We start from the raw sequence: 17,830 nt of genomic DNA, 5'->3' as shown, positions 1-17,830 counted from the left end.
CTCGTCCTGCCTCTTTTCCACGCTTGTCTAGAAGGTCTTATCGCCAGCTTTGACAACGACTATTGAAGACCCTAACAATACAGATATTTGAAAGTTTAAATTGTGCTCAATGAAAGAGGTTTGACATTTTTGGAGTAAAGGTTGACAATGTGCATCAACTTAACATTCTGTCTGATGCGCAATGCTTAGTATTCGGAGCCCTCCTTACTTATAGGCGCTGGTTCAAGTAACATAAACGTTATTATTACCAGTGTCAGGATTCCTCCTTTCCTTTTTCATATATTCTCACAGCGAAAGCACACGTAGTTAATTACCTGAAAGAATTTATCCTCCTGAAAGTGAGTTGTTAGTATGATGCACCCCGGGTTGTCGACTTTGTGCATTATTGCACATCTCTGTCATCCTATTATAGAGTCCTTTCTGTACTCCCATGCATAACTGTTAAATGTTCTTTTTTTGTTGTTTTGTTAACTGTTGTATTGCCATTAGAATTCCTCCATTGTCTTCTGTTTGCATGTCGAGGTAAGGGGAATCCAATAGCTTAGGATAACTTCTTTCGAGATTCAGAACACAACGCTGTTTCTCTTGGGGCTTCAAAACAGCGCCACAAAGTAATGTTCTACACAAAAATGTCCACATGGCGTTTGTAAATATTACTCTTAATGTTTTGGAAAGCGAGGAAGAGCACACCAACAAAATTAATATCGGTAACCGTATAAGTGTCACCACTTAGTCTTAACTCAGGCGAATGATTGTATACACTTAATACAGCTGACTGCGGGCAGCCTCCTGGTGTAATTAATGCAACCGTACACGTGACTACCACAAGGGACGGTGGAGTCGCCACATATACTTGTATGCACGAATACATGGTTCTCCCGGGAAACAAAAACCTCACGTGCCTGTCTTCCGGGGAATGGTCTAGAACAACACCTTTTTGTATAGGTAGGCAATTTTATATTATTTTTATGTAATATAAATTAATATAAATATCCATTTTACTAATTTACTGAGTTAATTTAGCTTAATTAACAATCGCGGTTATTAACTAATTATACTTGTTGATACATGAACTTAATCCTTGCTATGCACATGTCGGAGTATACTTACTACAGCTAACTGCAGACAGCCTCCTAACGTTGAATATGCTAATGTAAATGTGACGTCCACACTGGCGGGCGGAGTCGCCATGTATGCATGCATGAACGACTTTATGATGCTCAAGGGCGCAAAGAACCTTACATGTCAATATTCAGGAATATGGTCTGGAAGAGAACCTTCTTGCGAGTGTAAGTTTTTTTTTCTTCTTTGTATTGTATAATGTTTTTAACAAAGTAAAAACATGTATTTTGGTTATTTTAATTGTTGTTTTATTTTATATTATTTGTCTTTAAATCAATTTGATGTACATGTCCGTGATATGTACTACAACAAGTTTGTTACGCAATATTGGTGTTATTTTATTAACGTGTACATAAACATAAGTAAAATGCTGATAAACGCTCTGTTTTGCACTTAAACACGTGCAGTAGTCTACGTTAAGCTTTTTAAATATATTTTTTCTTGTTTTTAATGAAAGGGCCTGGCGTGTTTTCATCAATCAAACAATCTTTATTCACAAGTTAACTGTTGTCACTGTTGTAAACTGTTGATAATTCTCGGATCTTTTAACTGCGATGAACATGTTTTGTATCTCCACTTTAAGCAAAAGTCGTCATAAACGTCTATACATCGTTCCGTAGACAAAATTTTACCGAAGAAATATTTTAATTTTCAATAATTTATATTGCTTCAAGTTTTGCATGTGCGATTTTTTTATCATCCTACGTATAACAGAATAAATGTTATGCCATTTTTTTAACTTTGAATTTTTATAGCATGATAATTAAAAATAAAGACTCATGAAGCAAAATATTTATAAAAAAATTCTCTTATGAAATCAGAAAGTTCACACTTGGTATGTAAATTGCATTGTGGTCCCCAAAATTTGTAAAAAATAATGCTTCTGGTGCAAAGACACTGTAGGGTCGCATGATGTCCTTTAGGAATATGTTTTGGTTTACAACAATTAATAGTGATCCTCTACAGAGATGTTTTCAAACATGTCGCTTGGGTCAAATTTGGCAACGTCCGAGTGTTAAAATGGTTTTCTAGACTTATTGAACAAACATAATCAGCCATTTGAACATCAATATCTTTAACCTGTGCACATTGATTTCCATTCGTTCATGATAATATTACAGTTCCTGAGTCAACAGCGTTCATTGTACTTGGTTCGTATGGAAATGTCAGAAATAGCGGTCATTTTGTATCAATCTTGCTCAAAACGGAAGCTGGTGTAACAAACGTATTCAACGAACATTCATTTACGATCGGGTATGGTAACTTCATGGAACAGCCCATGAGCATAGACATCGACTTTTATCGAAAGATTATGTATATCTTTAACAAATACACTGGATCTCTGCAAAGAATTGAATTTAACCCTGAAAACAGAACCACGGGTGCAACCTTTGAACTTTTGCACTCCGGGATTTCAAGAAGCAATGTGAAGATTGCCGTGGATAGGATTTCAAACAATCTATACTGGACAGATTCGGAATTCCAATGGATAGGATTGCAATCTTTGAACAACATGAAACGGCACAAGATACTCATACAAACTAATGTTGATATGCCAACTGGAATAGCCGTTGATCCCATTCACAAGTTGGTGTTTGGTATACCCACATCTTAAAGTGTATTATTTTATGTAACAATTGATATATTTTCTTCACAAAAGATGGTGTTATGCCCAGTTGGTTTAGACCTGGTTTAGACCTCACAATTCTTTCCAAAAGTTAAAAATGTAAATAATACACATTCGGAAAGATAATATGTTATAAATTGTTAAGTAAAAAAAGTCTTAAATACTTCATGCTAAATAAATCGTTGTTATAATTTTGTTCACTAAAGCTACTTGTTTTGGCGTGACGTTGGGTCCTTTCCAAGAATCGAACGTTCCAGCCTCACCGGAACGTACCGAAAGACCATAATTACTCAAGGTATCGCTTATCCAGTAGCTTTAGACGTCGACATAAAAGCCTCCATGCTGTATTGGGTGGACTCCGTTCGTGAAACTGTGGAACGGTCAAATTTGGATGGGACAGGCCGTCAGACCATTCGGAGAATCCTATATTCTGCTTTGGTTGACATACACGTGCTTTCTGTAAGTATGTTTAAACATTCATAATAACCGTTTATGAAAATATATACTTTGACTATTCATAATAAATGAATATTTATTGATGTCAAAACCTTTGTTAAAAAAATAGTAATAATTGTTGTAATTGTGGTGTTCTTTGCTTGTGTCCTAGGACCTTGTTGCCGTAATTTCCCGAGGAAAAGTACAACGTATGAACAAAGAAACGGGACAAGATGATAGGAAATTGCCAGTTCTCAAATACAGTGCTTCAGATCTGACTTGCTTAGCGTTTTATGGTCCTTCACAGACAACATTTGGTGTGGCAACTTAAGCAGTCTTTTTTGTTCTTTAGTAATGTATAGGACTGCATTGTATTCAACTTGAAATCTCTAACCACATAATTTTTCGTATTTAAAATAACCTAATTTGCTAATATTGACAATTCTTGCTTTGATTATTCCTGCCGCTTCCCTGGATGACACAGATTCAAAACTATTTTTGGTCGCTTAAATACATACGTGTATCATAGTGTTACCCTATCATTAATAAGTAATACTTTTAGGGTTATAAGGAACAAGCATTTAAGTTTGTTATAGAATAAGTCATTTACCAGTTTGTCATGTATTTCTGGCCGCCCGCAAAACGTCATCATGCGATTGCTCGTAAAGAACTGATACTTTGATAAAAACAAATATTTTCATCGGTGGTTAAATGTGAATGTTAAAACATTCGCAACACTGTTGTGACAAATGGGTATTGGACTTAACCATGTCAAAGGTTTAGACAAAGAACATTCTGACAATAATGACGAAACTGTATTTGATTTTTTTTCTCTAAGGGAAAAAGGCGTATGTATTGCGTGCAACACTTTGATGATGAATATTATTGGGGTCATGTTTGTAATTTGTGCTTTTCATCCCAGATCATTGTGCAAGCAGTCCATGCGAAAGCATCTGTGTAAGTCAGCCAACGGGTCCTGTCTGTTTCTGCAGTGAGGGGTTTGTGTTAAACTCAGACGGAACCACTTGTTCAGGTGAGTGTCAATACAACCATAGCGTTTGAAATAATATGATTGTACACGTATGTATATGTTCAATTTATGTTCTGTTTTTGGATCAAGATATAGATGCACAAAACAAATAACTAGACTTACACTCAGACATAAGAAACAAAGTAATACAGAAGTGCCGTTCATGTAAATTGCAATATTGCAATCATGTGAACGTTTGAACGTTTTGGTTTGTTCACAAGATATTTCAAATTTCTATTTGCATACTTTAATGCATCTTTACTGTTATAGGGATCACAGGCGCTCTCGATCGCGCACTTGTATGGTCAACGTCAACCGACATATGTGCGGCTGATATTAGAGGTATCCATGACGAATTTGTATACATAATGGCAAACAAGACATGTTTTGCAAACATTGGGTCACAAATAAAGTGGATTGCTGTTGGTGAGTGTTTTTTGTTTAATGTTTTTTTTTATGAAATGAACAGAGAGGCAGCATTTTGACAGAGAGGCTACCTATATACATCTACACCGTGAGCATGGTTAGAGACATCGTTACTTTGATTCGTCTTATACAGTTGACTTCGTTGACTATACGGACGTTTAGTTGTTCTTTTTTCTATAATATTATATAAACGCATATTTATAATTAGTATTGACGTTTGGTTATGGAAGTTCTGTCTTTTTCAATCATTATCTATACATCCGATAAAAAAGCTAAACTTCAATGCTGGTGATTAATTATATTTTGATTGTATTTTAGAACTAATTATCACAAATCATTAGCATATACTTTTAAAATAAATAGTTTCATTTACAATTTACAATCACGTAAGTATAAATGTGAGTTGTTTTTTAGATTCCAGAGACCGGAAAATATATTTTTCGGACGTAAGTGACGTCTTTAGAATGACCATCGACGGAGCCCATAACAAGCAGCGTGTCATGTCTACCACTGAACCAATTACTGGTATATACTTAACAAATTTGTAGTTTACAATGGGACAACGATTAAGTCATCTGAATCAGTTTAAAGAACTAGTTATTGACAATTGTCATATAATATATGCATATCAGTATTTGTATGTGTTCATTAAGTTTTCAGTAAAATTATTCAGCATGGTCACTTTTATTGCGTAGTATATGAAAGCTTAACCAACATCATTACTTGTTTTTTTATTGACAATCGCTTCGTGAAATTATTTTTGAACTCTGTACACAAACAGCGCTGAACCGTAACATGTCGGCGATTTTGTTATGGCCGGTGCAAGAGGCTCAGTAACTAATATTGTTGCTCGTTTTCTTAAGTTTCGTATAAAATTAGAATAAAATAGTGTCAGATTCTTTGCATGCATACAGGACTTGCAGTCGATTGGGGAGATGAAAATGTTTACTTGAGTCAAGGCCAGCAATCCAGATTGGGGAAGATTATCGTATTTCGCCGTTTACAATGAGCAGTTACACGCTGATTTCAGGGCTGGATTCTCCGAAGGCTCTAATCATTATTCCGCGGCAGAGGTTAGTAACGGTAATAAGCACTTAATAGACATATCATGCATTTTTCTCTCGTAAAGTCGGATAGGATTAATTATGACGAGTGTTGCCGGTGTTGGTAAATCCCAATGGCCAGATTTGTAAAGTAAGTTTACGGTATTCTAAATTGTTGTATCGTTCATAAAACGTATACGTAAATAGTCTACTTATCATAAGTGTTTTGATAAATCATGCTCAATTACGTTCAACTGTTCATTTCTGCTCTCACGACTTCAGTCAAATGCGTAAAGCGCTGTTCAGATAAAATTGTATCAAAACATTCCACAGACCTACTGGATGACACTTTGTTTAAATAAAAAAAGGTTTTCGTCATCCAATTTCATATAGATTATGGAGAGGTGTGACCTAAACGTTCAACTGCATTGCCAATTGTGGCATTAATGTGATATAATGATTTCAATACGTTTAGCACCATGGTGTTCATCAACGGAAATCAGATCCAAAAAGCGTCCATGCATGGTACCGGTATTACGACCATCGTAAACGCGACGTTCTTGTTGAACCCCAGTGACATAACTGTAGATGTGCAAAACAACAGGTAAAGCAATAGGGAACAAGATGTCCATATCGTTTTAAGTAAGTGGTATGAGTGAATAAATATGTTAAACTGAAAAATGTTCAAATGATAGACAAGTATTTAAATCGTGTTTTATCTTAAAGGTTCATTTTCTCAAATAATAAAAATAATGACGATTATTATAATAATAACAATAATAATAATAATAAATCAATATCAACATTATAAGAATTATTACAATAACAATTATTTTTAGTAGTAGTAGTAGTAGTAGTAGTAGTAGTCGTAGTAGTAGTAGCAGTAGTAACATTTTACGGCAACTAAATGGTACCGTTTCATAAAGTTGTTTTCATACAGAAATCCTTTTGTAGCTTGTATCATAAAACTAATGCTATTATTATGATTTAACAAAGACACGTTACATTCCAGGATATATATTATCGACAAGAATGGAATTAAAACAGTGAATTTAGATGGATCGAATTTAGCAACAATCGAAGTGTCAAGTTTTAACACGATTCTACCATTGAATATTCATTTGTACAAGGTGAAAATTACACTAATTTAAGCCAAATGGTATAAGGCTCTTTTGAATGTATTATAGTTTAAGTTGATACATTATTATTAAGTTAAGTTAACTGTGTGATAAACTTATCAAGGCCAATTCTTGAAGAATATTTTTTATATTAAATATCATAAGTTGTAACACATATAATACTGAGTGGCAAACAGTTATATACGAAAACATATGTTGGTTCGGATGCTCTGTCTTAACACATTGCTTACTTGTTCCCGAGGGTCGCTTAAATTTTAAGACAGAACAGAATTCCAACAACTTATACATATCGTTTTCAATTTAGCGGGTGAAGAAAAAAAGTACAGCTAAATCTGAAAAATGCGTGTTTAAACAAATTAGAGAAAACGGTATTATAATTTCAGTGTATACAATATTTTGTTTCAGAATCACCTTTTTGTGTCCGACGAAGCAAAGGAAATATTAATAGTTTCATTAACGGACTCGGGAAAGATCATCAATAAGCTAGATTCGCTCCGAGATGTGACGGATATCAGTACTGTTGATGACACAGATCAAGCAGATCAAAACGGTAATTAGCTATCTTAACACAAAATTTCACTCCTCTTTGAATATGTCATAGAATATTACCGTATAGAAATTCCGAGTCGTTATTTAAAATTGATATTTTTTACAGTTTATAAAACTAACATTTACGTCGCAACGTTGTGTATTTGTAATAACAACCCTTACATGTTCAATCATTTCAAATGCGTTTATAATCTCAGTAAAATGGAATCCTCTCGTCAACAAACATTCGCTGGATCGGAAAACCTGTTTTGTCTGCAATACTGCATTCAAAGTACTGACAGTACTGGTGCGACGATGCTTTTGAAGATGATTGATATAAAAGCTTCTATGTAATTTTATCTACATCACCACAATTGTGTTTGTGGGTACGAACATTTTGGGTAGGAAAAAAATGGGTACGAACATTTTGGGTACACAAATTATGCAAAAAAATGGGTGCGAAAAAAGATTTGGTTACGAAAAAAAAATTGGGGAGGAAAAAAAAATTGGGTACGAAAACAATTGGGTACGAGCAAAAATTAGGTACGAAAAAAATTGGGTACGAAAAATGTAGGGTACGAAAAAAATGGGGGTACGGGGAAGTAGTATCCGTGGGGAACTTGATCCATTCAGCGAAACTGGGAGGCGGGTTACATTCTCGATCAAATATAACAAGAAATATCTTTAAGATATTCGACGTGTGTTTTCTGTACCACTTATCTTAAAAAAACGTTGTTACAGTAAAACGTTTGTGGGTTATAACATAACGTTTCAGCATATAAATTCAAAACTTGACATGGTCTTTAATTACACCATGCTCTTTTATTTCACATGTTTATCATACCAAACTTTATATTTCGTTGTTTCCTTTCCTAAGTTAATGATGCTGTACGGACGTTATTTCACATGCCCATGTGCATGAACATATAATTTTTATCCTTTGATTATTATTTTTTCCTCTAATTCAATAAGCTTAGGCAGGTTTGTTCGTTAAGTACATCAATAATTTCATGATGATTCCGGAAAGTAGGTATGAGCACATAGTCGTAAGAGCACTAGAATACGTGAGTTTGCCTATGAACACATGGTAAGGTTAACTAAATCTCCGCGATATGGCCTAATATGTGTTTAAAACAGCAAACAATATCCAACAAACGAATGAATTATCAAACAAAGTATGTGCACTGATGTGGCTCTGTAAGTTCTGTTTGAAAAGTTTATTAAATATGCAAAATGAAAAAGCACCCATAAGAGCGAGTTTCTCAGATGTCACATGGCTATTATGCTGTTTATATACCATAGTCGCTACAACTTTTACAATTGGCAGGTTCGAAATAATTCGTTTTCTTTACACTCATGATCGCGTTGAAAGTTAATATTACACGTTTTAATTCGCAATTTATTTACTGAATCACGACAAATGTCAAATACAATACAGAAAAAGCATAGTTGTTTCATTGATCTACAAACATATAATGAATTGAATATAACTGATTAAACATTAACGTTTTCAAACTATTATTAAATCTTTTTCCCAGAATATGCTGTCCTATTTATAGCTGAGCTTCCTATACCTTTATCAATGATAATAAGCGAGGTATGCCGATTAGAAAAATCGAGCTATCTCAATCGGACGGGCTCGGTCTTTTACATAGGTCGCCATTGTGAAGAATTTTTTCATGGTATGATACCTTAGACGAGCTGTTTCGTAGCATCGTCAAAAAGCCGTGATCTTAAATGTTCAGCAATTTATGCATATCTTTTATTTAATATATGAACATGCATAATCTTCGCGTCTTTGATAAGGAGCATGTGACGTTAACAATGGCGGCTGTGAGCAAATCTGCAATCCTCTGGGACGAACCAGAATCTGCCAGTGTGGTTTTGGTTTCTCTATGGATGAGAACAGGGAGACGTGTTCGACGAGTAAGAAATTCATTTAATGCACGTTCTTCTAAAGAAGTCTTATAATTAAAAACGTATTTAGGTATCATTTAGGTATGTAGTCAGTGTAGTAAATATCGTTATGTTTATGGTACCTATAGCATTCACTACATCAGCTGATGCCCGAGGATATCAGATGAGCTTTGTAATTTAACTCCATTAACTTATGTGATAAACTTAGTTCGGTTACATTTATTACATTAAGTTTAAGTATCAGCCACAAGGCTTAACATCTGACAATTAATATTAATTCTATGTTACAGGTCCCTTCTCGGACAACTTTATGTATGTCATAGACATAACACATTCGAAAATATATCAGATGTCGCTTCTTGACAGCGGCGTAAGGGCCTTTGATGTTGGAAGTACCCTTGCTCCGACTGGTTTGGTTTATAATCCTCGTAGAAGAGAACTTATCTGGGGTGATTCAGACAGCATAATCTCTGCATATACTAACGGGTCAGGATATTCGGTTTTTATGAACCTCGGTAAGCAGAACATACCAAAAACGCTAATTTAGTACTTCATACTAGACAATTGCTATTTTCTTGTTGTTCTATACCATATGATGTACGTAAAAATTCGGTCTAAGGCTTCTTGCTAAACAGGTGAACATTTTAAGAAAACATAGTCAAATAAATTTGTCTTTCAGGACGCAATTCCTCTTAATAACTGATGTGCACTTTCAACCTTATCTGGCAATTTTCGTGTCGCTTACAAACGTTTCATAGCTCTCTCGTTAGGTGAGGCACTGAATTTAGGGCTATATGGAGTGATATTTATTATTTTGCCTGTATTGTAACGATTTATAAAAAAGTAACTATTACATACATAAATAATAGTGTTTGTGATTTGCATACCATGGTGTTGTTTGTGTTTTATTAATTCGATTACCCAATACCAATACTTATTGAAATTGTTATCTTCCGATCTGATGGACTCCATTCGTATCAGTTTGATGGCCGTCCACATCAATCAGAGACATGTCAAACCGGTCACAAGCGAAACCGGCCTAAAGGCGAAACCCTTCTTAAAATTTGAAACTGGCAACACAACCACACTGCACTTCACACTGTTATGGTTAACGTACTTTCTATAAATTTAAAAGATATATTTAAAAAGCATGGCCAGATTTCAATGTGAAGTAGAGATGTCAGGCTTGATTGGACTCCATTAAATATTCACTATAAATAGATATGACTTTAAAATGAGCAGATACGTTTAAATTTACAAAAATTTAATGATTATCGAAATGATTTTGAATTTGATTGTGTTTTTTCCGTTCTATTCATGGTATATAACCTCGCGGAAAATAACGCGATAACAGAATATTTCGTTACCTGATACATTGACACCAATACTCGAGTTTATACAGTTTTTCGAAATCCTGAAAAACGTTTTAACAACATGCGATGTAATTTTTTCTTTACGGATTTGTCTTTCCAATTTGTTTATTGACTTTAATTGCTTTTGTTTAAGTTGTTTCTAACGTCCTTTTAAAATGTCAGAGGATCGAAATCTATATCTTTGTCCATACCTGAAACTCTTCAGCCCCGTTACCCGTAAGGGGGTTTCGAATTAATTTGCGTATTTATGAAATATTGAAAATGTTTACCGCTTATTTGCATAGGATCAGAAATTGCACTCCATAATTTGCATGACATCCATTATGGTACATACCTCCATAACCAACCTCCACGCAGAGATTTGACTTGAGCCAGCATAGCTGGATAAAATCCCTGCCGATAACCAACCAAGTGATGATAGCCGAGCCACGTGGTACAATAATTTTTCCGTTTTTATTTGAACTTTTTTAATTTAGATATTTTTTATCATGAACCTAAACGTATACACTATTTTCAAAATATAAAAGAAAATGATACAACTTTCCATATTATACTACATAAACAAACATAATAACATACTTCCAGATCTGGAAGTATTTTCTTGTGATGGTAGCGATTGTGTGTGAGAACATGGAACGTCAACACTGCGTGGAGATTGGTAAAGTGACATGTCGAGATGCTTAACACGATTGCTTAACATGATTGTTTAAGTACCTGTAATATTGCGCACATTTTATGCATCGCATCAATGGATGACTTTATCGTATTAGCTTTGAATTCACATATTTTATAAACACAGGAGTTCTAAACTCACGCCCGGGAAGACTTACGCTAGACATGAGCACTGGAAACATTTACTATATTTCTTCTGCATCCATCGGCTTCACCGGAATAGCCGTTCTATCTCGCGATGGTCAGCATAGAAAATTGATATCCGAACTATCAACACCGAAGGGTTTAGCTATCGATCCCATGAAGGGGTGGGTCAAATAATATGCGTTGAGTATAAATGACCTCTTTTTAAATATTGAAAGTGTTTATTTTTATTCGTTTAATATCAATTCTAACAATAGAGAAGGTTTGCTTGTTTGTATTTCTGTATTTATCGGTATAGTATTGGACTTTTTATATTGCAAAGAATACTGTATTAATTGCATGCACAAGTATGCAGTATCAAGATTTTGATTACAAAAAACACTTAGGTATCTATTTTGGACGATTCAAAGCATACCCTCCTCCGTTTTGAAGCGGGCCAATATGGATGGAACGAATAGTATTGTCCTGAAGAGAAACCTGGGATGGCCAAATGGAATTGCGATTGATACAGCGGGTGAGTTCGGATCAAAGGCCATGTTTGTTTATGAAAAAATGCATCATATTCATGTTACAAATGCTGATTGGAATGTGAAATAATTTGATTGTTACATCTCTGCATAAAATAAGATTCGATAAACGTCAACATATATTTGTATGCTGTTACACTCAAATGTGATTGCATTTGGCATCAAAATTGGGGTGATCAATTGCACAAATCTTCAAATTCAATGCCACCAAATACCGGTCATTCATTTCAATGAATGCGTTAGGCTTATACAAAAAAATTCTTAAGTGATTTAAAATGTTGGAAAGATGATAGCAATTCTTGATTTTGATGATTGCAAATATTAAACACCATGATGACACTTCCTTTCCAAAGATGTTGTATATATTTATATTCTGTTTACTCCATAAAGTAACACAGAAGTAGTTAGACATGCTACAATGCAATAAGTAGTGTGAGGTTTAGCGCTCTATTACCGGTTTAAACCCCCAATGCTTTGCATTGACCGTTGCAAGGCGGTGACCCCAGCTTTATTCTTATATGTGTTTATGTTGTTTTGTATTGTGCTGTTTTGTACTGTTTGGGCAATCGGTCACTTGCCTTAAATAAAGGACCAACTAATTGTTTATAATAAGAATTAAATACTGCTCCAGCAGCTGGAGTTTCACTTCTTTATATTGAAGGGAGATTGATTTGGTTTGTTTGTTCGTTGAAACATAACTCAAAATTTAATAATCATAGTCTTATTTGTTTTTTAAATTCGCTGAAACATATAATCATTTATTAGTTCAATTTATATCCTAAATACTAAACCAAGTGCATTAATAAGGAAATGTTTCATAAAAATACGAAATAAAAATATACTCCGCCTATTGTTATTGAATATTCCATATACATACCCAAACTCCGCGCAGAGAGTTGACTGGAACCAGCATAGCATTGTATGTGAGAGCAAGGAACGACAACTCTGCGTGGAGATTGATACATACCATAGAAAATTACAATCTCTTGCACGACGGTTACATTACATTCACCTCTGTGCTCATTCTATAGATGGTGACGTCACTACGTTATTGTCAGTAAGACCGGTGTGTGTACACAATGCCTCTGTGCTGGGTTCAGAACGGACTATTTTTATGAAAGCGTCTCATTCATGTCATGGTCATTCCAAGCATTAATCATTGAGGTTACAGTATACTAAACAATCTCTTGCACAACGGTTACATTACATTCACTGCATTAAAGAAAACCATCTCATACCATAATATCTTATATAAGTATTCATTCATTATTATAAAATTGATGTTGTTTGTTTATGTTAACAAACCTACATACATACATACGTCGAAGCAATGCCTAACGTCACTCAATAAAAATTATGTCCAATTGTTTACATTTGTTAAGTGCGTGGAATTATTCGATCTGCGTAAATGGGCAATACAATAGTTCCAAATAGTTGCATTAAAACTCGCAAGTTTTTTCACGATGTATCGTAAATTTAAAATTCCTAGTTCATTATTTTACGCCTCTTATCCTAAAAAAATCCAAATCAAATATACTTTCAATGCGTTTGTTCGGTTTTGCCCAGTTTCTGGGCATTATGGCATGCTGGGCCTTTGGCTGAGTTGTATGTGAGAGCAAGGAACGACAACTTTGCGTGGAGATTGACAAAATTGTGTCGTGTTCTGAGAAAACTGGGCATAATGCATGTGCGTAAAGTGTTGTCCCAAATTGCCTGTGCAGTCCGCACAGGCTAATCAGGGACGACACTTTCCGCCTAAACTTGATTTTCGGTAAGGAGGGACATCCTTGAAACTAAAAATACCATTAAATCGGAAAGTGTCGTCCCTGATTAGCCTATGCGGACTGCACAGGCTAAACTGGGACGACACTTTACGCACATGCATTAAGCCCAGTTTTCTCAGAACGCGGCTCAATTAGTCAAACACCAAAGTTGGTTACACAATACTATACTTGTGATTGTTTATTTTCGTCTAATTCCAAGATTTGTACAATATAAATTTTATCAGAGAAATCATAGCCTATGCTCTACATCATATGCATAGTTGTATATACTATACAGCAAACAAACTGTACGTCACTGACGGCCAAACAAACGTGATATACCGTTGTGGATATGACGTGGACACCTGCGTTCAGTACCATGAAGACCCAGATGCCCATCTGATGGACATTAAACTTCTTGGAGATTTTCTCTACTACTATGCTTGGAACAAACTGTCGGTTATATTTTCGTTTAAAATCCAATAATTACTGTAATGTTCTGTCTAAAAAACAGCGTCCGTGATGAGCCGTTTTAGGTGAACGTACTATTCATACGATTGGCCAAATGTTCAGATATTGCCAAAGTAAACATCGCTAAATAGTGACAAAGTGCCTTACATGTATTTCTAATTGCATAACCTGTGCATATAGTGCCAAAAAGTCGTGCTTTTCAATAGTTTACTTCTATGCATGCACATGTGTTCCGTTTTAGATACATCACAAAGTTACATAAGGCCAACAATAACGATGTTGCGAGTTTTGCTAGTCATCCAGAGTTAGGAAAACTTGATGCCATTTAGATATATAGTTCATTTCTAGTGCCTGTTAATGGTAATTTTATATTTCGTTTGCCTTTTGTTGTTGTTTTGTTTCGTAAATTGTCATTTAGGTATTGTTTTTACAGGCTCGAATGTTGTTGTCGTAATGTAGTCTTTTCTTTTCTTTGTCTATGGACATCAGAATTTGTAAATGTGTTTCTCGTGAATTTATATTTGTGATAAATTTAAACATAGCTTTGAGTCTATTAATTTTGATGTTAAAACCCCATTCATTTATACGATTAGTAAGTAAAAATAAATACTATACATATTTAATATAACAAGGATCATTTTTTGCTAAAAAGTCTTTTAATAGTCATAGATTTCATATCTGAACACAAACTATGTCATTTATTTTAAACAATCAATTATTTTCATGAAATGATTTTATGTTAAAAAAATAAAGTCGAGACAGGCTGCAGTAGTAACAACGGGCGGGGAGCATGCAGCACGTTCTGTCACCCGACTCCTGGAGGCTACACATGCGGTTGCCCGGATGGAGAACAGCTGCTTTATGACGGAAAGACCTGCCCTAGTGGTGTGTGAAAGTATTCAGTATAACAGAATATTTTTAAAATACGTAATTTACGTCCATAACATTTAATGATAATGAATATATAACAAATAAGTATACATTTAATAGTATTGTTGACGTTTCGATGGATGAGAACTGTTTTATGTTTGTAGGAACTACAGCAGTGACAACTACGTCAACTACGATAACTACCACTCTACCACCGACAACTTCTAGTCCTACCACTGTACTATCGACAACTACTCAACTTACCACTGTACCATCGACAACTACTAGACCTTCCACTGTACCACCGACAACTACTCAACTTACCACTGTACCACCGACAACTACTAGACCTACAACTGTTCCACCGAAAACTACGTCGATTACTAGACCTACCACAATACCACCGACAACTACTAAACGAACAACTGTTCCACCGACAACTTCGTCAACTAGTAGACCTACAACCATACTTCCTACAACAACTGGGCCTGCTACTGAACGCCCTAACACTACAACATCTTCTGAACATACCGATGTTCAACCGACAACTGCAACAACTTCTAGACATACCACATCGAATACTGAAACAGTGTTTACCATTTCTAAATCAACAATCGGCTTGGAAAAGTCAAACAAAGCAGACGAATTGGAGAACAACATACCAGAACATTCTTCTTCTAAGGCTCAGTACATTGGAGCTGCTGTCGGTAGCGCCCTCGGGCTCATCGCAATTGCTGTCTTTGTTCGCACTGTCTACACATGGTATGTCATGAGCATTTATGTTCATTTATTAAAATGCAAGAAATTAAGAAAATGTACGTTTTCGAGAATTGCATATGAATACACAGACAATTGTCAACTTAGACGCGTATGTACTAAAGTGAAATAAAAATGTAATTATTTTATCATCAATATGTTATACTAGAACATTCAACATTTTGTGATACAACAGCTCTTGCTTCCTTCACGCCGTTAAAATGGTTGTGTGGGTAATCCAGTCTTCAAATTTCAAAATTATTTATTTCAGATTTGTAATTTAATTCTTATATCAAATTTTTTTGCTAGGTTGAGGTGCAAAGTGAGATGGCAGATATGGCGAAACAACTACAGGGAATGGCAAGATTCGAGAACCAATCTCGCTTCCGATGAATATCAAAGTGATCAAAGTAGCTTCGAGGTAAAAACGTGTTCCCTCTAAAAGCTTGACTGTTCTGTTTTCGGTGATAGTATCATCACTTGATATTTTAGCATATCAGTGCCAGTATAAAACTTCGCTCTGAAGCGAGACGTGTGCCATCTTATTTTCATATACGTAATGCAGTCAACAATTCAAGAGTTATATGAAATATAATATTTTTACATGAAAACAAATGTTGATATTAAAGATGCATCTAATTAAAATGTGCCATCCGACACTTGTGTAAAATAACATTAGACAATTGCTTCACTGAACAACTGTACAGCTGTGATACATTATATGAATAAGAGGTCTATTAAAATACATTCTCAGCTTGTGGAAACCAATATTTAAAGGCTTACGACTAGACCCTTGACAATATAATGCATTTGTAGAACATATATATAGTATCTTCACAAGATAAAGATATTTAAATATTACAAAAATATTTTCTTTAACAATTGCAAACTATTTGTCTGTATTTTTTACAAGTAGGGAGGAAATTCCTTATATATGTCATATCGATAAAATACAGATACTTTCTTCTGAGAACTTCATTCAGTCAAAGTTAATTACCAAGTTCTACTTTAACTGCATCAAATAAAAAATGCAAATATATATTTTAGATGAGTGCATAGACTACAAACAAGCGATATATATCACACAAAAACAATGTGAATATTCCTGACTGGAGACTCTGACGCACATTAAGCTCGCGGGTGGATTGGCGGACATGCAGGGTGACTACGACAACTAAGCGAATCGGCGTTCATATATTTATTGACATTTTTAAAGAAACTCAAACTGTGCTAAGCCAAGTAACAACTCATTATTAAAATAATGATTTAGACAATGTGATCATAAGTGTCAAAATATTCATAAAAAATTCGATTTAGCTGAAATATTGTTACACCGTTCTCAAGCCCGCGACTTTGGTAGACCAAGTACTTTGTGTCTTTGGTGAATATTTCGGGACGCTTCGATTTGTCAGTACGACCGTCGCCTGATTCATTTGCTGTCCAGAGGTCGTGATTGCTGATTGTTAAAATATAGCTGAACTGTGTAAAGTGGGATATGGACACGAGGCCGAAAGACGATTATACAAAGCTAAAAGGTGTATGGATTTTCTTTGGGCCATAGCCAGTTGATGACATTATATACCGACAGTACTCGTTGCTTGTCCAAGCTTTTTCTCAGAAATCACCAAGTTAAATTCGATGATCATTTCAATAGTTTAAGAACTAGTTCAAGATGAAAAACGGATTAAAAAACTAGAAACGCAGATGAGCACATGTGGATCAAAGGCTTAGTTTTATTAAACGCAATATACGAATTTCTCATATGAAGCTCCGGCAGTTGTTTATTTCTTAAATCAGATGCCCCAAGTATTCAGTTGTATATTTATGTGCACTAAAACGTTCTATATTTATGTACCAAAATGCTGAACGTATTCCATTGTATATTTATGTACACGAACGCTCAAAGTATTTAGTTGTATATTTATGTACACAATGCCAATTGTATATTAATTTACACAAATACAGCTGTATACGTATGACCTCAAAG

The 17,830-nt window shown here is 34.9% G+C and overlaps 1 protein-coding gene across 1 annotated transcript; it reads left to right on the top strand.

Annotated features, from left to right (window-relative positions):
• Positions 1-2,389: 2,389 nt before the first annotated feature.
• Positions 2,390-15,315, top strand: LOC127845895 (low-density lipoprotein receptor-related protein 5-like). Its single transcript, XM_052377072.1, has 6 exons — positions 2,390-2,709; positions 2,956-3,152; positions 4,107-4,217; positions 9,157-9,276; positions 14,045-14,201; positions 15,252-15,315. Exons 1-6 carry the CDS (start codon positions 2,390-2,392, stop codon positions 15,313-15,315), a joined length of 969 nt encoding a protein of 322 aa, XP_052233032.1.
• The last annotated feature ends 2,515 nt before the right edge of the window (positions 15,316-17,830 follow it).

The sequence above is a fragment of the Dreissena polymorpha genome, chromosome 9, assembly GCF_020536995.1.
Source record: "Dreissena polymorpha isolate Duluth1 chromosome 9, UMN_Dpol_1.0, whole genome shotgun sequence".
Taxonomy (NCBI): Eukaryota; Metazoa; Mollusca; class Bivalvia; order Myida; family Dreissenidae; genus Dreissena; species Dreissena polymorpha.
This window is presented reverse-complemented; position numbering and strand designations above follow the sequence as displayed.

Excerpts from the sequence above, each read along its gene's own strand:
- LOC127845895 (XM_052377072.1), top strand. The coding sequence starts at position 2,390 with ATGGAACAGCCCATGAGCATAGACATCGACTTTTATCGAAAGATTATG. Across the intron at positions 3,153-4,106 it reads AAATTTGGATGGGACAGGCC|ATCATTGTGCAAGCAGTCCA; the intron begins GTCAGACCATTC and ends TTTTCATCCCAG. Across the intron at positions 9,277-14,044 it reads CAGGGAGACGTGTTCGACGA|CAAACAAACTGTACGTCACT; the intron begins GTAAGAAATTCA and ends TATACTATACAG.